Source organism: Oncorhynchus kisutch, linkage group LG11 (genome assembly GCF_002021735.2).
Source record: "Oncorhynchus kisutch isolate 150728-3 linkage group LG11, Okis_V2, whole genome shotgun sequence".
Taxonomy (NCBI): Eukaryota; Metazoa; Chordata; class Actinopteri; order Salmoniformes; family Salmonidae; genus Oncorhynchus; species Oncorhynchus kisutch.
In genome coordinates this window covers 37,174,594-37,196,644 of record NC_034184.2, presented here as the reverse complement: position 1 = coordinate 37,196,644, position 22,051 = coordinate 37,174,594, and the positions used below count along the sequence as shown (strand labels likewise).

Genomic DNA, 22,051 nt, shown 5'->3' with positions numbered 1-22,051 from the left:
GCTGCTTATGGTAGAGAAATTAACATTAAATTCTCTGGCAACAGCTCTGGTGGACTTTCCTGCAGTCAGCATGTCAATTGCATGCTCCCACAAAAGTTGAGACATCTGTGGCATTGTGTTGTGTGACAAAACTGCAGTAGCCTTTTATTGCCTCCAGCCCAAATCAAATCAAAGTTTATTTGTTACAGTGAAATGCTTACTTACAGGCTCTAACCAATACTGCAAAAAATGTGTTAGGTGAACAATAGGTAAGTAAAGAAATAAAACAACAGTAAAAATACAGGCTATATACAGTAGCGAGGCTATAAAAAGTAGCGAGGTTACATACAGACACCGGTTAGTCAGGCTGATTGAGGTAGTATGTACATGTAGATATGGTTGCAGATAGCCCGGTTAACCAATGTGCGGGAGCACTGGTTGGTCGGCCCAATTGAGGTAGTATGTACATGAATGTATAGTTAAAGTGAGTATGCATATATGATAAACAGAGAGTAGCAGCAGCGTAAAAGAGGGTTTTGGGGGGGGGGGACACACAATGCAAATCGTCCGGGTAGCCATTTGATTAGCTGTTCATGAGTCTTATGGCTTGGGGGTAATAACTGTTGAGAAGCCTTTTTGTCCTAGACTTGGCACTCCGGTACCGCTTGCCATGCGGTAGTAGAGAGAACAGTCTATGACTGGGGTGGCTGGGGGCTTTGACAATTTTTAGGGCCTTCCTCTGACACCGCCTGGTGTAGAGGTCCTGGATGGCAGGTAGCTTAGCCCCAGGGATGTACTGGGCCGTACGCACTACCCTCTGTAGTGCCTTGCGGTCAGAGGCCGAGCAATTGCCGTACCAGGCAGTGATGCAAGCGGTACCTTGATGTTGCAGCTGTGCCAAATCTTTTTAGTTTCCTGAGGGGGAATATGATTTGTCGTGCCCTCTTCACGACTGTCTTGGTGTGCACCTGTGTAACGATCATTCTGTTTAATAAGCTTTTTGATATACCAAACCTGTCAGGTCGATGGATTATCTTGGCAAAGGATAGATGCTCACTAACAGGGATGTAAACAAATTTGAGCACAACATTTTTTCAAAATAAGCATTTTGTGCATATGGAACATTTCTGGGATATTTTATTTCAGCTCATGAAACATGGGATCAACACTTTACATGTTGTGTTTATTTTTTGGTTGAGTGTAATTTAAATACTAGTTGAACTACATTAACAACTCCAACATTACACATCCTTTAGTGATTAGCATAACAGTTTACAGTATAGTCATCACAATGACATAAGATAGATTTCTTAAAACAGATCAATATCTTTGGTTTTGTACTGTTGATTTTATCACACACACTGGGGTGCACAGGACTTAGAATGCAGAGTTAATTTTCGAACTCTCAACCCACTGGGCACATGTTATCATTTCAATGTTGAAATTTGGGTAATAATTGGTTGAGACTTTAATCAATGAGATGTATTTATTCACCAACTCAAAAATAATTCCCAATGTGTTATCACTATACTTCAACCATCTAAAAGCACAACCAGTTTACAATGGAAAATTATGTTTGATTTATGTTTTATCTAAATGTGATAGAACTGCGCTTTCAACTATTTTAAAAACACAACAAGGCTCAAATGAGAATACAACACCAGATACACTTTCGGAAAAAGTACCCAATGTCATACTTGAGTAAAAGTAAAAGATACCTTTTAATAGAAAATGACATAAGTATAAGTGAAAATCACCCAGTAAAATCAACGTGAGTAAAAGTCTAAAAGTATTTGGTTTAAAATATATGTAAGAGTCAAAAGTAAATGTAATTACTCAAATATACTTAAGTATCAAAAGTATAAATCATCTCAAATTCCTTATATTAAGCAAACCAGACGGCACCATTGTGTATGTGTGTATATATATATATATATATATATATATATTGTAATTATTATTATTTATTTTTTAATTATGGATAGCCAGAGGCACACTCTGTCACGTTCTGACCTTTATTTCCTTTGTTTTGTCATTATTTTGTATGGTCAGGGCATGAGTTGGGGTGGACAGTCTATGTTTGTTTTTCTATGATTTGGGTATTTCTATGTTTCGGCCTAGTATGGTTCTCAATCAGAGGCAGGTGTCATTAGTTGTCTCTGATTGAGAATCATACTTAGGTAGCCTGGGTTGCACTGTTTGTTTGTGGGTGATTGTCTATGTTGATGGCTTGTTTCAGCGCAGCGCGCATTAGCTTCACGGTTGTTATTTTGTTTACTGTTTTTGTATAGTGTTCTGTTCTTTCTTTAATTAAACATTCAACATGAACACATATCACGCCGCATTTTGGTCCTCTGATCCTTCTCGCCTCTCCTCTTCAGATGACCCTTCTGCTTACCCAGTGTCGAAGGCTTGGCAATCTACGAATGTCATTAAACTTGTATGTTTATTTCTTACAGAGGTCTCTTTCCATCCATATGCATTCAGATCCGTCCTGACACAACCAGCTCCATCAATAAACAGGTGATGTTGGCCAAATGAGCCACATTTATGTTCCCTTAAAAACAGCTATAACAAATGACAAAAACACTATTCCTTGTGTTTTGATATGTAGCATATGCAAAACTTTATAGCCAATTTTTTTGTTTTTTAGACTACTTTCCAAAAAGAATAATTGTCCACCTCACAGTTCAGCTTTCAGAGATGTGAATACTAAATGTATTGGGGGGGGGGGGGGGGGGGGGGGGGTGACATCTGGAGAGAGAAAAATCATGCTTTGTGGTATTTCGCGAAGGCTCTATGTTAAACAGATCGCACTATACGTTTTTGTGCGTGTAGATATGGTTGTCTTTGTTTGATAGACCCATTGGACGTCTTTCAGCGATGTTCCTATCAGCGAATTCATTGCTAAATATACAAGCTGACACAGTTTTTCCACTCTCTGAAAGACTACAACTGGAGTGCGGTGGTGCTTCGTGCTCTGGCCTGGTCCCTCCCCCAATGTGGGCCTTTTTGAAAGGGATGCGGACAGACCGCAATGGCTTCAAATGATTCCTCTCATCACCACAAATCTGACATTGGAGTAATTTTTTATGTACTACTAGCTACATGGTGACATTCAACTATACATGTTTCAACCAGAGTAAAAAAATATTTTCATAAGCATGCTATATTTCTTTCTATTAGCCTAGTTATCATTCTAAATTTAATCTCTGTGCCTGTGCACATGTATGCATGGTCAACTATTCTACCCTAATGTTGATGTTATGCTGACACAGTTCAACTGTCATTCACACTGTATAAAATATATATATTTTCTGCCTTATAGACAATACCGTGTGGTGCCTGGGCTTCTTCCTGCAGTGGATTCTATATAGATAAAAACAGAATTCCTTTGCCTACGTGTCATTGAAGAAGAACGGTATCCCTTGAACTGTATCTCTTTTGAAGATCATGCTGGATTTCAAGCAGTAGATGACTCAAGATGAGCTGAGTGGCAGTTTGACCATGACAACACTCCGCCCACCTGAACTTTACTTTGTCCTCAATTTGTGGAAACAGGAGGCTCATAAAATGTCCATGTCCAGTTGCAGGGGCTCAGTTTGAATTTAAAAAAAATGCTCTGTTATTAAAATAAATACTTTTTTTACTCCATTAAGAAATCCAACAATGTGTACGCCGCCATCTTGTCTATTTCAAGTCTTCTCTCATTGATCAAGACAGGTGGGTGTCCACCCCAAAGTGTTGCATGTCATGATGACTGACACCCGCCTCGATCAATGAAAATCTTTGGTTGAATCACATTATCTGGTACAACCATCTGTAGCTACAGTTCTCTGCACTTTCCTACACCTGAGACACACTCAAACTCCCTGAACTGTACTACAATGTTCATACTGTAGTTTTTTGTAAGTTACTTTTCCCAAATAACATTCTTGTTGAATACCCAATTCTCTTTTTGAGTTAGTATTAAATAGTGTACACTCTCCTGTATTGTAGATTTTCGCAGACATTATTTGGACATATGTATTTGAATGTCTATCATTTATTCGATGCTACAGAGCCCTGTACAGCTTATATACATCTATTCTGTGAATCTATAAAGGCAGACAACTTTCGAAGGTTGATAGAAAAGATCCATACTTTATTTTATGTTGGTTCTACGTGGTCTTATGCTGAACCATACTGGCTGCATTTACACAGGTAGCCCAATTTTTATATTTTTTCCACTAAATGGTCTTTTGACCAATCACATCAGATCTTTTTCAGAACTGATCTGATTTGTCAAAAGGCCAATTAGTGGAAAAAATATCAGAATTGGGCTGCTTATGTAAACACAGCGATAGTCCTTTATCCGGCTTCGCTACACTGGCAATGGTGTTTGGCATGGTGGGCTGTGGAAGCTGACACTCTTTGTGCTTGTGGCAAATGGTCTTTCTGAGGTTTATGTCCAGCTGGATAAGATTCTGCCTAAAGTGGTGTAAGGCTAATAGACCTTAACCACCAACTGTTTGGACCTATTGCAGAAGATTTTCTGGTACTGCACGTCTCCTGGAAAGACATGTTGTGTTATGTGGTGTTACCATTTGACACTTTTTGTGGAAGGGACGTAAGGCAATTGTCCTTAGGTGTGTTATATATATATACATATTCAATATCTCCCTATCCCACTATGCTGTCCCCACTTGCTTCAAGATGCTCACCATTGTTCCTGGAACCAAGAAAGCAAAGGTAACTGAACTAAATGACTATCACCCCGTAATACTCACTTCTGTCATCATGAAGTGCTTTGAGAGGATAGTTAAGGATATATGACCTCTACCTTACCTGACATCCTAGACCCACTTCAATTTGCTTACCACCCCAATAGATCCACAGACGATGCAATCGCCAACGTACTGCACACTGTCCCATCCCATGCTGTTCATTGACTATAGCTCAGCATTCAACACCATAGTACTCTCCAAACTCATCATTTAGCTCTGGCCCTGGGTCTGAACCCTGCCCTCTGTAACTGGGTTCTAGACTTCCTGACAGTCTGCCCCCAGGTGGTGAAGGTAGTAAAAAACACCTCCCCTTTGCTGATCTTCAACACAGGGGCCCCACAAGGGTGCATGCTCTGCCTCCTCCTGTACTCCCGGTTCACCCATGACTGTGTGGCCACACACACCTCCAACTCAACCATCAAGTTTGCAGATGACACAACAGTAGTAGGCCTGACTACCAGCAATGACGAGACAGCCTACAGGGAGGAGGTGAAGGCCCTGAGAGAGTGGTGCCAGGAAAATAACCTCTCACTCAACAACAACAAAACAAAGGAGCTGATCGTGGACTTCAGGAAACACCAGAGGGAGCACGCTTCTATTCACATCGACGGGACCGCATTGGAGAAGGTGGAAAGCTTCAAGTTCCTCAGCGTACACATCACTGACGATCTGAAATGGTCCACCCACACAGACAGTGTGGTGAAGAAGGCACAACAGCAACAGCGGCTCTTCAACCTCAGGAGGCTTAAGAAATTTGTCTTGGCCCCTTAAACCCAGTTTTTTTTTTACAGATGCACAATTGAGAACATCCGGTCGGTGTACGACGTCACCAGAATACTAACCACGGGTCCTGGGATTCACCATTACGGACACCTGGAACTCATCATTACGCACACCTGTTAATCATTATGATTCAGACCTTGACTCCATTACCTTCATCATTTCCTCCCCTTTATATGTCACTCTCCGATGTTCACTTACCATTCGGCAGCTCACCATTGATTTGAACACTTTAAAACTGTGTTTTGACATTGGGCTATTTATCAAAATGTGTTATCAACAGGAATCAACGACTGCATCATTTTAAACTTAAGTTTTAGGAATATAAAAATAAATATCCAATGGTGTTGTACTTAATCAGGTAAAACCTTCTGAATATAATATACACTGTAAATGTAAATATTATCCACAAAACATAATGTGCCCCTTATAATTACACACATATCAGTTATGCAAGCTAACAACCAGCATAGACAACAAGCTACTGTAGCTTGCTAGCGAACTAGCTGCATTTTTCCATGCATGTTTGGCTGTGGTCTTGAGGGCGGCATACAACCTGGGAGACCCAGTTGCCTGTCAGGCATCGTTCAGGGCTTATACGCCCAACATCACAATCAATGCAGCCACAGGGCTCATTGATGAAGTGATTATCTTGCATCTGAACAAATAATGGATGATGCGTGATCTCGACAAAACCACTTTTGTTATGTGGTGATCATGAGTTAAATAAGTCATGATCTCGACATAATGAGGGAAATGTTTGTTTTATTCATATGTCCTGGACTTCCATCCTTATGTTATCGTGTACACTTCATTTTATAGATTTGTATTTCAATATACTTTAATTTACAAATAAAAGCATGATTATTGTGAGGTGTGAGTGTGGAGAAGAAAATAATGACATGTCTCAAGCTGGACACATTGTCAGCTAGGATCTTTAGTCTCCACAGAGTATTAACAGGAAGGCCAAAAAGATAACCAAGGACATCAACCACCCGAGCTACGGCCTGTTTTCCCCGCTATCATCCAGAAGGCGAGGTCAGTACAGGTGCATCAAAGCTGGTACCAAGAGACAGAAGCTGTTTTTCAATCTCAAGGCCATCAGACTGCTAAAACTTCTTCAGGATCGGTGGGTCCCCTGCAGGACGGTTGAGCTAACGTAGGCTAATGTGATTAGCATGAGGTTGTAAGTAACAAGAACATTTCCCAAGACAGACATATCTGATATTGGCTTAAATTCTTGTTAATCTAACTGCACTGTCCAATTTACTATAGCTATTACAGTGAAAGAATACCATGCTATTGTTTGAGGAGAGTGCACAGTTTTGAACATGAAAAGTTATGATTAAAAAAATGGAAGAAATACATTATGGCCTTTCTCTTGCATTTCAAAGATGATGCTACAAAAACAATTTTAAAAAACAGTTGTTTTTTATTTGTATTATCTTTTACCAGATCTAATGTGTTATACTCTCCTACATTCCTTTCACATTTCCACAAACTTCAAATTGTTTCCTTTCAAATGTTACCAAGAAAATGCATATCCTTGCTTCAGGGCCTGAGCTACAGGCAGTTAGATTTGGGTTTGTCATTTTAGGTGAAATTTGAAAAAAAGGGTCCAATCCTTAAGAGGTTCAGCCATCACTAGCACATTAGAGGCTGCTGCATATAGGCATAGACTAGAAATCACTGGCCACTTTAAGGAATGGAACACTTAATAGTGTTTACATATCTGGCACTACTCATCTCATATGTATACTGTATTCTATACTTCTATGGTATCTTAGTCACTTAGTAATGTTTACATATGTTGCATTTCTCATAATTTGTATATACTGTATTCTATACTATTCTACGGTATCTTAGTCCGTTCCGCTGTGACATCGCTCATCCATATATGTATATAGTCTTAATTCATTCCTACTTAGATTTGTGTGTATTGGGTATATGTAGTGTAATTTGTTAACTATTACTTGTTAGATATTACTGCACTGTATTAAACACGTGTATGTGACCAATCAAATTTGATTTGATTTGATTTTAAGCACCATGTTCCGCTTATCCTACAGTCGATGGAGAAACCAACGTGAGTGTTCAGAGATAACACTTCCGTTATTCCGACTGGCATGGAAGGTGCTAGAGTCTTCCGAGGTTTAAGGATAATTCGACTGAAACTAGGGAATTTGGTGCAGTGTGCTTCCTCGCTGCTTGCACCCGGTTCAGCTTAATCGAACTCCATCATTGTCCGAAACGAGGCGGGGCTTAAATTCCAATGGGATGAGTTGGTTGAGTTTCCTCCTGCTACGTCACTCTGGGATAGGCTGCTAGCACTCCACCGAACTAGTACACTGTCAGCGGTGTTTCAGGGCTGGATAGGCACCTACGGCCTCGGAAAACTATTGCAAAATATATATATATATATAAAAAATAATCGCACATATCCGTGTTATTTGATCGGTTTGGGTAATGGTCAGGCAATAATTTGAGATTCGAACGCAATGCGTTTCCGTCCACGATTACCAACTTCTAAGCAATACAATCGCCACTAAAAACTTTATTTTCCAGAAGGCCTTGCATTTTGTTACAACAGGTCCACGGCATAGGAAGAGAGGAGACTGATTAGGCTATTAGACAACGAAATACATTGTATTATCTTTGGCCTTTTTTACAATAGAACAACAAGAAGAGAACTCATCTACACGATTATATCGGACAGGCTACGGGACAGGATCAGGATTAAAAATACATTGAGCTACAACGCCACCAGCTCTCCTAGATACTACGATCCAAGGAATTATTTAACTGGTTAAATGCGGTACGAGGCTAAAATGATGCCGGTGAGAATTTCTGCCTTTAATTGCTTGAGAAAAGTTGTCACTATACTCGCCTATTTGCTTCTATGGTAGAGATATCTAACTCAACATTGTAGCGTTCTCGTCGGGCATTAAATTGACACATGGGGCCTAGCCATACTGTTGGTTACATTGTTGTGATCTCCACCAATGTGTTTTCAGATATAAAGAAAAACTCAAGTTGCATTACACGTTATACATTACAATTTAAACCGTTTTCTATGTATGTATGTATGTATGTATGTATGTATGTATGTATGTATGTATGTATGTATGTATGTATGTATGTATGTATGTATGTATGTATGTATTGTGTGTGACTTTCTTTCTGTAGGGTTGATTCAATTTAATGGTAGTGTTCGTTCTTTTAAAAACGGCAAGTCTTGATGTTTTTGTAGAGCCTTGCTAGGCTAAAACTTTTATGGTGGGAAGCCTTTTAATTATTTATTCACTAGGAAGCTATTATTATTGTTTACATTGGAAAAACCCATCCACAGCACTAAGGACTTGCAGAGAAGCCTAATGCACAATCAATCACCCGAGTGTCTACATTTATGTCCATAGGAGATTGAGCATTTCTCATCGATCTTTGTTCAAAAGCTCATTAATCGGATAGTTTTGACACAGATACATAATTTTTAACGTGGCAGTTATTGTTTTTCCTTGAACAAGTCACCAACCAACTCTGTAGTAGAGTGCTGCATTCCCGACATTTTAATTGCAGGTCCCAACAGAATTTCCGCGCGGTCTTTTTTGACATGCTGCGGGAGGTCAGACAGAACTTTGGGATGAAACAATTTTTTTCTACCTATTGTTTTAAAGCAGCTCTGTTCCTTTATTCACAGACTCAGAATTGGCTGCGTCAAGTTCAGTAGCCATTATAGGCTGATGAATACAGCTTGTCTGTCGAAACATTGGTTATTCAATTATTGCATCGGAGCTCCTAGAGTGCGGCTATATCAGAGATACTGACGAGATGCTTGTGTCTCCGCCCTAAGAATGGAATTTGTTGACCACAGAGCGGAACGGCGGGCTGTCAAGCCCACGTCTACTCCTAGCTTGGAATTGTTAGATACATCCTGTCATTTGAATACTTTTTTATATTCGGTGAGGGGTGTTGACGTCATCTGTCTGTGTTCCTTGGAGAGTGAGGTGTTATGCTAGCTTTTTGAATATGCAAAGACAACTTCAAATTCCAACAGCCCCCCCCCCCCCCCCCCCACATACAAAAACTGCTTGCTTAATAATTATCTGCTTAAAGTGGACAGAGTGAACCCTATTGCTTTGCCTCTCCTCTGGCTATGTGAAAGAGTAGGCTGCCTTTGTCTATGCATGGGTGTAGAATCAGGTGGCAGTTATCTTTTCAAAATAAATTAACTAAACAAATGATTAGGCAATAGTGAACTACATTGCCTAGAAATAAATATTGATCCCCATCTGAAAATCGTCCCACTACTAAAAGACACGTTCTCAAGAGAAAGTGCAAGTGTCTGTTCTCTCTCAAACTCTGCTCTCTTCAAACTGCATCTAGCCTATTGGCTGATATAGTCCAGTAATACCGATAGCCTAATATATTGGGCCACGTGAGAATCTCTGGTAATTTAACCTAATTTAACCTAACCTACTGTTAGCACATTTAGATTTTGCCTTTAGGGTGCAAAATTGCTGGGACCATGGTTGGCAAGTGAGCTGTGTCACATACACCTAAAATAACATTGCAGGACTGTGGTTGGGTTCGGGCGCGGGTGGGAGTTGGACAAAAAGCGAGCGGGTACGGAATAAAAAGCTGCTGACAGGAGTGGGATGAAGTGATCATTCCCACACATACCAGTTGGTAATGTGGACCCCTGCCAACATGAGATCCATTCCTTTTGCTGCAGTGCTGAGCTCCATCTTTCATCACTTTTATTGAAATAGAGTATTACTTACTATACAGACAGGTATCCTGCAGTGTGTGCATCTCTCCCCCTCATTCCTCTCTATCCAGTAACTGGATGAGTGAGTGAATGATTCATGTTGTCAGGCAGCAGTGACAGTACTCTCAGGATGACTCCCGTCTGCTAGATATGACCTAGCGCCACTATTCACACCCAGCCATTTATCACCAACCTCCATTCACATGGAGATATATATATATATATATATATATATATATATTCTTATTCTTACCATACCATGTAGCTCTTTATAGGCACAGGAGACCTTGGGCCCGCTGGGGTGGGCCCACTGGGGTGTGTCCGTATGTGCACGTCTTTTTGGTGTGTTAGCATCTAGTCTGCTATTAGTACGATCAGCATAATCCCTATCACAATATAGCCACAGAACATGAGGTATGGTCTGTGCTTGTATAGTTCTCTGTGGGAGTTAGAATGTAGCAGCATTGTGGCTGGCTTGAGTGGGGGAGGGTGATAAAGGGGGTCACTATTTTCTTAAGACAATGGGCAGCGACTCTTTATGATAGTATGGAATAGGTGATTATGTGTGTCTTGTCGGGCTATGAAAAGAGATGCTCTCCATTTGTTGGCCCATTGTGGGTGTAGGCTAGTTGCACACAATAGTTTTACTCTGATTTACCTTCTCTCACAGCTAGCAGTGATTAACACATTTGGTCTTGAGCTGTGTACACAGTTTTGTAATCAAAGCTTGTTTTTCTGCAGGTTTATTTTAGGGAGGTTAGTGCCATGTTACAGTTTGAGGGTACAGAGGTAATACTCTGGTTAGCCTAAGTTTCTTTATTGGCCAAATCTCATGTTGAATTATTAAAAAATGTATACTGTTACAATGAGTTCTGAAACCTATACACATTTGTTCCTAAACAGCAATGAATTGTTCAATGTTGACTGAAACATATTGTCTTAATCAACCAAAACAACAACCACATCAAACTAGGCTTGTGGTGATAGAAGGGTGGGGAAATTAGGTAATGATGTGGGCAGCTCTGCTCTACTTTGCTGTATGTATTTGTATTGTCTTAGTCCAAACAGTGTACAATATTTAAGCAATAAGGCCCGAGGGGGTGTGTTGTGGCCAATATACCACGGCTAAGGGCTGTTCTGCCTGGAAGCAGCCCTTAGCCGTGGTATATTAGCCATATACCACAAGCCCCGAGGTGCCTTATTGCTATTATTAACTGGTTACCAATGTAATTAGAAGAGTAAAAATACATGTTTTGTCATATCCATGGTATACGGTCTGATATATCACGGCTTTCAACCAATCAGTATACTGTGCTCCAACCACAGTTTTATAAATATATTAATTAACTTTAAGCCTGAGACCCAAATTTGAAATTCTGTGTTTTCCTGGGACCCAAGTTTTCGAAAACATGCAACTATATGTACATATCGGTACATTTCATTGCCCTTATGCCCATTAACAATTCAACATGGACTAATAACAATTCAATGAAATACCCATAAATAGCTACTCATGTTTATTTCCCCCCCTTAAAAACACTCTTACATATCTGTCTAGGTTGGAACTGTTGCTGTTAAAATACAATAAATGATTACAATTCGTAACTGTTGCTGTCACATCAATCAGATGTAGACCAGAAAACACACTCACAGTCCTAATGAGAGGTGTGTGTGGCTGGTTGAAGTTTTCAACAAGCAGGTATATTCTGGGCTCAGGTTTTGACAGTGCAATTCTGAGGTCATGCTCAGCATGGAGTCTGTTTCTTAACTATGCCAGAGTTGAGAACCTTGACTCGTATAGGTTTCTGGTGCCAAACTTGATCAGAACTTCTACTGCTTTCTCAGCTAGGCAGGAGACTGCTTCCTGCTGTAGATGAGCAACCCAGAACTGTGCGTGTTTGCCTCAAAAAGCATCTTGCGTCAATCAGTGTATTCCAGTTCAGAATAAAAATGATTACTTGTATTTTAACAGCAACAGTTTTTTTCCATCTTCATCTTTACTGTTAGTGAAACACTAGCAGTAGCTAGATAGCTTGCTTTGGATAAAGTTAGGTAGCTAGCTATTAGTTGTGTACAAGGGGATTGTTTGAAAGATAAACTCGCATCGACTACTATGAGAAATAGTACTCCCTTCTGCTTATCGTCACCTGTTATAAAAATGACAAAAATGCCTGCCAGCTGTCGAAGCACTGTTTCCTGAATTCTGCCCTGTTCTGAAAGAACTCTGGGTGTACCCTCATGTTGTGGATGTTTGGTCAGGACCTGCCATTTTAATCTGTTCGTTTTGAGAGACTCATTACTAAGCACTTCCCTGTACAAAACACATTGTGGGCGCTCCTCGTTATTTCTCAAAGTTTGTATTAAACCAAGAGAAACACATCGCTGTATTTGCGTTTCATGACAATTGAGCTCAGTCAGAACTTGTGGCTAACTTGAGTCCATTGCATGATGGCGAGTGGGAATGACAAGCCAGTGGCTGACAGCGCATCATCTGCTGCTGAAGAAAACTGCAGAAAAAAAGATGTGGTAAACCGAAGCACACCGGCATCTTCCACCCACTCGCGCAGCTGCCAAGCTGAGCAGAGACACTGCTGCTAAGCAGAGAGCGCACTGGAACAGGGTGCAGTTGCACTTGGCCAAAATCAATTCCAGTAATTAATGAAATAATTATACATTTATTGTAACACGTTGCGACCCACTTTGCGTCGTGAACCATTTCTTTTTTTTAAAGGCTGACATATAACGTGGCATTTATGAATACTAGTTTCTGATTGGCTTGAAGGGCATTCTAGAGCGTGCATTATTTCCATTTAATGCACGGTATAATTTTATGGTTTTGAAGTGCTTATGTTTTTTCGATTTTCATATTAGCAAGGTAGGATGATGGTTTGTTAGCTGAACTAGCAAGTCTGTTTGTAGGGTTACCAAGGCAACTACTCTAGCTAGTAAACATACTAGCTACTTCAGTGGATGCTGTCACCTTTATACTGGGAAATGAATACAATTCTAACGGCAAATATGTTCATTTATAGCGATGGTATCAAAGGGATAATCAACTCAGGGCTCTGTGTTCTCTAGAAAAGAATGCAATGCCATGGAAGGTCATGCGTTGTGGAACACCTTCCACGTCTAGTACTATTTTACAGAGAACATAGCCCCTCGTTGAGTGTCCCTAGACATTTTGGGACAGAAAGACACTTTCAGTGTAAACGTAAAAGACTGAAACAGATGTAAAGTATGTAGAAAAGATGATGGACCTATACAACAGCCAGGGTTGGTCAGAGGAATTTGGGTCCCTCACTCACCTGTGCCAATGATCTCGTTATACTTTATCCTGCTCATTCCAAATTCTGTTTAATAAAGACGTTTAAACCTCTTAAGGATCTGACCCTTTTTTTTATTAAATTTTCGCCTAAAATGACAGAATTGGCTAATTGCTTGTTGCTCAGGACTTGAAGCAAGGATATGCATATTCTTGATACCATTTTAAAGGAAGCACTTTGAAGTTTGTGGAAATGTGAAGTTAATGTCGGAGAATATCACACATTAGATCTGGTAAAAGATAATACAAATAAATAAAGTGTTTTTTTCCCCCCCATCTTTGAAATGCAAGAAAAAGGCCATACTATAATATTGTAGTTTAGGCGCAATTTAGATTTTGCTCACTGCGCAATGTTTCAGATTGATCCAGTGAAGCTTTGCAATACTGGACCATATTTGTGCAGAATTGGTGCTGAATTGGTCAATTGATACGCTTTCAAGTACATAACTATAGAGAACATACAAACATGATAGGGTAATACAAGATGTATGTTTACACACTACCAGGAATGTCATACATGATGGATCATTAGCTTTATACACTAACTTTCACACATCTAGATGGCCGGGCGTGGAGCCAGAGACAGCAGGGATTCAAACCGTAGAACCCAGTTCTTATATTTGAATATAAAAATGGATTTTATCAATCAAAACTATGATACATTTTATCTCTGGGGGATAGAGCAAGATTACTGTATGTAAGTACATTATTATTATCCTTCAGAGGTGAATGTATCAAACCAGTTGCCATGATACATGTGTTGTTGTTTTGCACTCTCGTCAAACAATAGCATGGTCATTTTTCACTCTACTAGCTACTGTATATTGGACAGTGCATTTAGATTAACAAGAATTGAAGCTTTCTGCCCATATAAGACATGAAACGTTTCTGTTACTTACAATGGCATGCTAATTACATTAGTGCACGTTAGCTCAACCGATCCCGTAGAGGTTAAGTTGTCCCTTCTAAAATATGAATAAATGGTATTGGGGTTGTTGATCAACTCATTTGCCCAGTTAAATAAATGAAGAAAAAAAACAGTTTGTCTAGGATAGGGAAGAATAAGATTCTTGTTAGTTGGCTCATTCTGATTAATTTGGGTCCCATTTCTCTTTTCTCTTGTAGAAGGCTCATAGTTGCCTCACATCACAATATAATATGCAGAATGGAGAGACCATGAAAGGAGGAGTTTGGAGGGAAACATGGTGCAGTGCAGACAGAGACTGGAGGTTATGCTGAATATAAGTAGGGAGTGACGTAGCCTACTGCAGACTACAGCACAAGTTGTTAGCTACCGCTCTCTCCAAAGACCTTCTCTCCTCTGTCTTCCCCTTTAGTGGAGGTAGATGAACAGGATTAATGCACAGAGTATTCTGCCATGCGTAGATGAAAAGGAATAACGTATAGAGTATTCTGCCATGACTAGATGAAAAGGAAGAATGTATAGATTATTTTGCAATTCATTTTTGAAGGACTGCCCAGCTGGAGCAGAGCCAAGTCTTCAGGCCCAGAGTTCTGCAGAGGATGGAAAAACAGATGCACACACCGAGCGATGCAGCCTGTCTTGATGCGGTCTATTGACTTCCTTAGAGGGGGCTCGCTCAACAAGACCTAGCTGGATCGCTTTATCAACCCAGAATATATGTAATGGACAGAGACTGTGTGCGCTTGCATATGTGCGTGTGGGACCTGGCAGCATGTTGTAGGTAACTCTGACTTGGTGCACACGGTGGTATTGATGTTTGCTCTCTAAGCAGCCCTTTAGTTACTTTGACATTGAAGTCTATAGCTCTTACTGTGCCTCATGTTTAGTCCTGGGGATCTGATAATGGAAACTGCTAAGGGGACAGTTTTGATACCCCCCCCCCCTCACCTTCTCTCATGGTAACTCAACAAAATAAGATATTGACTTTGTACTAAAGGAGAATAACATAGAGTAGTATTGACCCTTATTTTGCGGGACAGTGTAGCCTACACAAATCCTATTTCTCTTGCAGCACCACATGTGTCGTAGGTAACGTGTTAATTCTGTTTGAGTGGGAGTGGCACACACACACACACACACACACACACTGCCCTCGTCCTACTTCTTGTAATTGGCTATTTTAAACCCAGTAGATCTGAAAGCATGCCTAAACAACTGGAAACGCCTGATAAGCCGTTCCCCCAGCAATCTGCCTTAATGGTTAACGTTAGGATTGGGAGTAGACCAGTCTGATCTCAGATCAGGGCAGTCAATACCTCAATCCCATTGGGCTAGGTCATCATGACTCTACAAGGTGTGTGTGTGTGTGTGTGTGTGTGTTGAGAGGGTATGGTAGTGTCATAAGCTGTGGCTGCTCTCCTGCTCTCAGAAGTGCTTTCATAAAATGAATCACAGACAGACAGGGTTTGATGTTCTGCTACCAGCGGCTTTCATCAGACAGACCCATGCCTGTCTAGTCACAACAGGATATTGTGTGCACCTGCTATCTATAATTTGACTGGCAGCGGGCACACTCTTTTAGGACATTATTAGAAACCATCCATATTCCTCAAGCGGGTAATGCAGCACAGCATCTGGTTCCAACCCCCCTTTTTTTGGTTGTGATACTGAAACTAAACCTTCACTTTCAGGGCTGATATACTAGGCTATGATTTTGATAGTGTATAACTATTGTATCTTAGTCATTGCTCCTGATTGCTGACCTGTGCAGGTGTTTGTCCCTGAAGTGTCTTCTCTCCATTCAGGCCACGTGGTACCCTTGGCCTGTGTGTTACTGGAGATCTACGATGATGCTGTAGCTGCTGCACTCTCGCTTGGGTGAAAGTGTCTATATGTTTTGCTCTGCTTTGTTAAACAGCTGTTATCCTGTTTTGTTATTTCTTAATCGACTCATTAGGTTTTTATTGACCTGTGCTTATTTCTCCGGCTGTGGCATTAATTCATATTTTAATGAGCTCTGGGGTAGTCTCAGCACCACTCTCCACACTTTAGTGCAATTTTCTACTGCACTTTCACTCTCCCGTTCTGCTCTAGCATTTCTATTAACTTCAGCATTATTATAGATCATGTTGACCTGAGAGAATGTGCGTGATAGAAAATTGTTTCATCAGGACATTGAGAAAATAAATGGAATTTACAGGTAACTGCCAAAATAAAGGAAATGCTAACAACTTGACATAATAGGGCCACCACGAGCTGCCAGAACAACATCAATGTACCTTGGCATAAATGGTCGTGTCTGGAACTCTATAGGAGGGATGTGACACAATTCTCCCATGAGAAATTCCATAATTTGGTGTTTTGTTGGTGGTGGAAAGTGCTTTCTCAGGTGCTGCTCCAGAATCTCCCGTAACTGTTCAATTTGGTTGATCTGGTGATTGAGACACACACATCCTTTAAACCCCCTATGGTCCTTTTTTTTAACCTTTATTTAACTAGGGAAGTCAGTTAAGAACAAATTCTTATTTTCAATGATGGCCTGTTCAGATTTGTACCTTGTCAGCTCAGGGAATAGAACTTGCAACCTTCCGGTTACTAGTCCAACGCTCTAACCACTAGGCTACCCTGAGACCCCTCTTTGAAAGTCACAGATCTATCCTAGCCATGGTAGCCAAACAAATGGGTAACTGGGCATTTCTATACATGACCCTAAGCATGATGGGATGTTATTTGCTGAATTAACTCAGGAACCACAACTGTGTGGAAGCACCTGCTTTCAATATACTTTGTCTCCCTCGTTTACTCGTGTTTCCTTTAATTTGGCAAGTTAACTGTATGTGCTACTTGTTGGCAACAAATGGGCCATAATATGCAGTACTGTATATTTTTAGTATCCACCACTCCTCTCTTCCTCTCTCGTGATATTTACATACAATGTATTTTGTGTGAAAGGGAGGGAGAGATGGAGGGAGGTGGATGAAGGTCAGGAGCGGAAGCCACCAAGTGCCAACTCATCCAGTGTAGGCTGAAAGAGAGCGCAATGGCATGGTCTGTCTGGATCATTAACTTTAGTGCTGAGCCCCAGAGGGCTTTACCTTATGTCACAACTCTTTCGCTCTCTCTCTCTCATTTCACTCTCTCCCCCCTCCCTATCCCTCTCTCCTAACATTAACAGGGTCCTCTGGATGTCCTACATTCTTTGCACGAGCTGATGTTGTCAACTGCTGCCTGTAGTGATTTCTGGGTGACTTTTCCTGTCCTGTTGGGATTTAAAGCCCTCCTGTAAAAAAGTGCTAATCTATTGCATTGAAGAGTCAAAGGGAACTCCATGCTTGTCTTACATGATTTGTTACCCCACACAACAACCAAGCAGCCATAAACGATCATGTATCTGGGTCACTGTTATTTGAAACCTTGCAGAGCAAATCTGGCAAACCCCTCCTACAAAGCTGAAGCTTCTACTCTCCTAGAGCTGTTGAATGATCCACACACACTGTAGTCCAGTGGTTCAAAAATCTAATTTTATTGGTCACATACACACATTTAGCAGATGTTGTAGTGAAATGCATGTAAAGAAGTGGAGTGCTGGCTCGAGGTTGAGGTTTCCCTTCTAAGCAAAGGCTGATCCCTGATATTTGGCACAGATCTTGGATAAGCTCTAAGCACAGATCTAGGACCAGGACAAAATAACAACAGCAACTAAAACTATTCAGTGTTGAGGAACTTAATGAGGGCAGGGGGCTCCCCTTTTAGGTGACGTTTGTGAAAGATTTGTCTGTCATTGTTAACCCTTTCTCTTTATCTGGGGTGGTACTTTGTAGGGTTGGCGTGAATCACTGAAACCACTGTGACCCTTTCATTTACAACACCCCCCATCACCCTACTGTTGTAAGCCAAGCATGAGCTATGGTTTATTACATAATTGTTTTATAAAGTGTACTTTTGCGTCCTAATTTACCAAAGTTACTGGTTTAGGTCTGGACCACCTAGATTATCTGCATCATCAGCAGTGATTTTAATTGTTTGTATTGGGCGGTTGCTTTTAATGACTTACACCTGCATATTTAAAAAGAGAGAACATTTATGGTTAGAATGGACTCTTAGAAGTATGGCTACCTAGTTAGGACAATGTCAGTGTTCTGAAAAGACAGAATAGGTGAATGGAATGTAGTTGATGCCTTTTTGGAATCTGCTCTAACCGTTCTGGTGCTCTCACATAAAGCCACACAAGGACAGGAACCCATTTTAGACCATTGAGATGCAGTGACGTGTGTGGAGCCCACTCCTTTGAACAATGTGGCTTCGGAAAGTATTCAGACCTCTTGACTTTTCCACATTTTGTTACATTACACCCTTATTCAAATTTTTAAAAATCCCTAGCATTCTACACACAATACCCCATAATGACACAGCAAAAAGTTATTTAGAAATGTATGCTAATTTATAACAAATAAAAAATCATACCGTATTGACATAAGTATTCTGACCCTTTGCTCTGAGACTCAATTGAGCTCAGGTGCATCCTGTTTCCATTGTTTATCCTTGATTTTTCTACAACTTGGAGCCCACCTGTAAATTCAATTGATTGGACATGATTTGGAAAGGCACACAACTGTCAATATAAGGTCCCACTGTTGACAGTGCATGTCAGAACAAAAACCAAGCCATAAGGTCGAAGGAATTGTCCTTAGAGTTCTGAGACATGATTTTGTTGAGGAACAGATCAGGGGAGGGTACCAAAACATTTTTCTGCAGCATTGAAGGTCCCCAAGAACACAGTGGCCTCCATCACTCTTAAATGGAAGCAGTTTTGAACCACCAAGACTCTTCTTAGAGCTGGCAGCCCGGGCAAACTGAGCAATCGAGGGAGAGGGAGTTGACGAAGAACCCAATGGTCACTCTGACAGAGCTCCAGAGTTCCTCTGTGGAGATGGGAGAACCTTCCAGAAGGACAACCATCTCTGCAGTATTCCACCACTCAGGCCTTTATGGTAGAGGGACCAGACAGAAGCCACTCTTCAGTAAAAGGCACATGACTGCCTGCTTGGAGTTTGCCAAAAGGCACCTAAAAACACGATTCTCTGGTCTGATGAAACCAACATTGAACTATTTGGCCTGAATGCCAAGCGTCACATCTGTGCTCTTATGGGAACTGTGAACTGTAGGACCTTATATAGACAGGTGTGTGCCTTTCCAAATCATGGCCAATCATTTGAATTTACCACAGGTGGACTCAAATCAAGTTGTAGAAACATCTCAAGGATGATCAATGGAAACAGGATGCACCTAAGCTCAATTTCGAGTCTCAGAGCAAAGGGTGTGAATACTTATGTTAATAAGTTATTTCTGTTTAACATTTTTAATACGTTTGCAAAAATGTCAACTGTTTTTTGTTGTTGCTTTGTCTTTATGGTGTATTGTGTGTAGATTGACGAGAAAAACAATCTAATCCATTTTAGAATAAGGCTGTAATGTAACAAAAACATTGAAAAGTGAATGGATCTGAATACATTACGAATGCACTATACACTTAGTGTACCAAACATTAAGAACACCTGCCCTTTCCATGACAGACTATCCAGGTGAAAGCTGTGATCCCTTATTGACGTCACCTGTTAAATCCACTTCAATCAGTGTAGATGAAATGGCGGAGTCAGGTTAAAGATGTAATTTAAAGCCTTGAGACAATTGAGAGATGGATTGTGTATGTGTGCCCATTCAGAGGTTGAATGGGCAAGACAAAATATTTAAGTGCCTTTGAATGGGGTATGGTAGTAGGTGTCAGGTGTACGTACTGGTTTGAATGTGTCAAGAACTGCAATAGTTCTGGGGTTTTCACGCTCAAGTGTCCCATGTGTCTCAAGAATGGTCCACCAGCCAACTTGACACAACTGTGGGAAGAATTGAAGTCAACATATGCCAGCATCCCTTTGGAATGCTTTTGACACCTTGTAGAGTCCATGTCCTGACAAATGTAGGCTGTTGTAAGACCCAAAAGGGAGTGCAACTCAATATTAGGAAGGTGTTCCTAATGTTTATTTTTATTTTCAGTGTGTTTATATGGACACACCTACTCATTTAAGGATTTTTCTTTAGTTTGACTATTTTCTACATTGTAGAGTAATAGTGAACACACAACAAATATGAAATAACACATGGAATCATGTAGTAACCAAAAAAAGTGTTAAATAAATTAAAATCTATTTTATATTTGAGGTTCTTCAAAGTAGCCACCCTTTGCCTTGATGACAGTTTTCTACACTCTTGACATTCTCAACCAGCTTCATGAGGTAGTCACCTGGAATGCATTTCAATTAACAGGTGTGCCTTGTTAAAAGTTCATTTGTTGAATTTCTTTCCTTTTTAATGTGTTTGTGCCAATCAGTTATTCGGTGACAAGGTAGAGGTGGAATACAGAAGATAGCCCTATTTGGTAAAAGACCAAGTCCATATTATGGCAAGAACAACTCAAATAAGCAAAGAGAAATGACAGTCCATTACTTTAAGACATGAAATTCAGTCAATCTGGAAAAAGTCAATCCTGGAAAATAAGGTTGAAAGTTTCTTCAAGTGCAGTTGCAAAAACCATCAAGCGCTATGATGAAACTGGTTCTCATGAGAACCGCCACAGGAAAGGAATACCCAGAGTTACCCCTGCTGCGGAGGGTAAGTTCATTAGAGTTGACTGCACCTCAGATTGCAGTCCAAATAAATGCTTCATAGAGTTCAAGTAGCAAACAGATCTCAACATCAACTGTTCAGAGGAGACTGTGTGAATCAGGCCTTCACGGTCAAATTGCTGAAAAGAAACCACTACTAAAGGAAACCAATGAAAAGAAGAGACTTGCTTGGGCCAAGAAACATGAGCAATGGACATTAGACCAGTGGAAATCTGTCCATTGATCTGATGAGTCCAAATTTTAGATTTTTGGTTCCAACTGTGTGTCTTTGTGAGACGCAGAGTAGGTGAACGGATGATCTCCGCATGTGTGGTTCCCACCGTGAAGCATGGAGAAGGAGGTGTGGGGGTGCTTTGCTGGTGACAGTTTCAGTGATTTATTTAGAATTCAAGGCATACATAACCAGCATGGCCACCACAGCATTCTGCAGCGATACGCCATCCTGTCTAGTTGGCGCTTAGTGGGGCTATCATTTGTTTTTCAACAGGACAATGCCCCAACACACCTCCAGGCTGTGTAAGGGCTATTTGACCAAGAATGAGAGTGATGGAGTGCTGCATCAGATTATCTGGTCTCCACAATCACCCAACATCAACCCATTTGAGATGGTTTGGGATGAGTTGGACTGCAGAGTGAAAGAAAAGCAGCCAACAAGTGCTCAGCATATGTTGAAACTCCTTCAAGACTGTTGGAAAAGCATTCCAGGTGAAGCTGGTTGAGAGAATGCCAAGAGTGTGCAAAGCTGTCATCAAGGAAAAGGGTGGCTACTTTGAAGAATCTCACATTTTAAATATATTTTGTTTAATACTTTTTTGGTTACTACATGATTCC

At 40.6% G+C, this 22,051-nt stretch overlaps 1 protein-coding gene and 1 long non-coding RNA gene across 3 annotated transcripts in view; both read left to right on the top strand.

Moving 5' to 3' along the window:
- The first annotated feature begins 2,196 nt into the window (after positions 1 to 2,196).
- On the top strand, positions 2,197 to 3,640 carry LOC116376219 (uncharacterized). Its single transcript, XR_004211624.1, has 3 exons — positions 2,197 to 2,240; positions 2,439 to 2,502; positions 3,308 to 3,640. It is a non-coding gene; the product is annotated as an uncharacterized LOC116376219 (long non-coding RNA).
- A 4,228-nt stretch (positions 3,641 to 7,868) lies between these two features.
- LOC109899715 (apoptosis-stimulating of p53 protein 2-like) overlaps positions 7,869 to 22,051 on the top strand; it is a 56,002-nt gene continuing 41,819 nt past the window's right edge. Inside the window, exon 1 of one of the 2 annotated variants that reach the window (XM_020495183.2) lies at positions 7,869 to 8,362. In XM_020495183.2, the coding sequence (XP_020350772.1) occupies positions 8,336 to 8,362 (27 nt within the window). In that variant the 5' untranslated portion in view covers positions 7,869 to 8,335. The remainder of the gene's footprint in view (positions 8,363 to 22,051) is intronic. The other variant, XM_020495184.2, reaches the window with a different exon arrangement.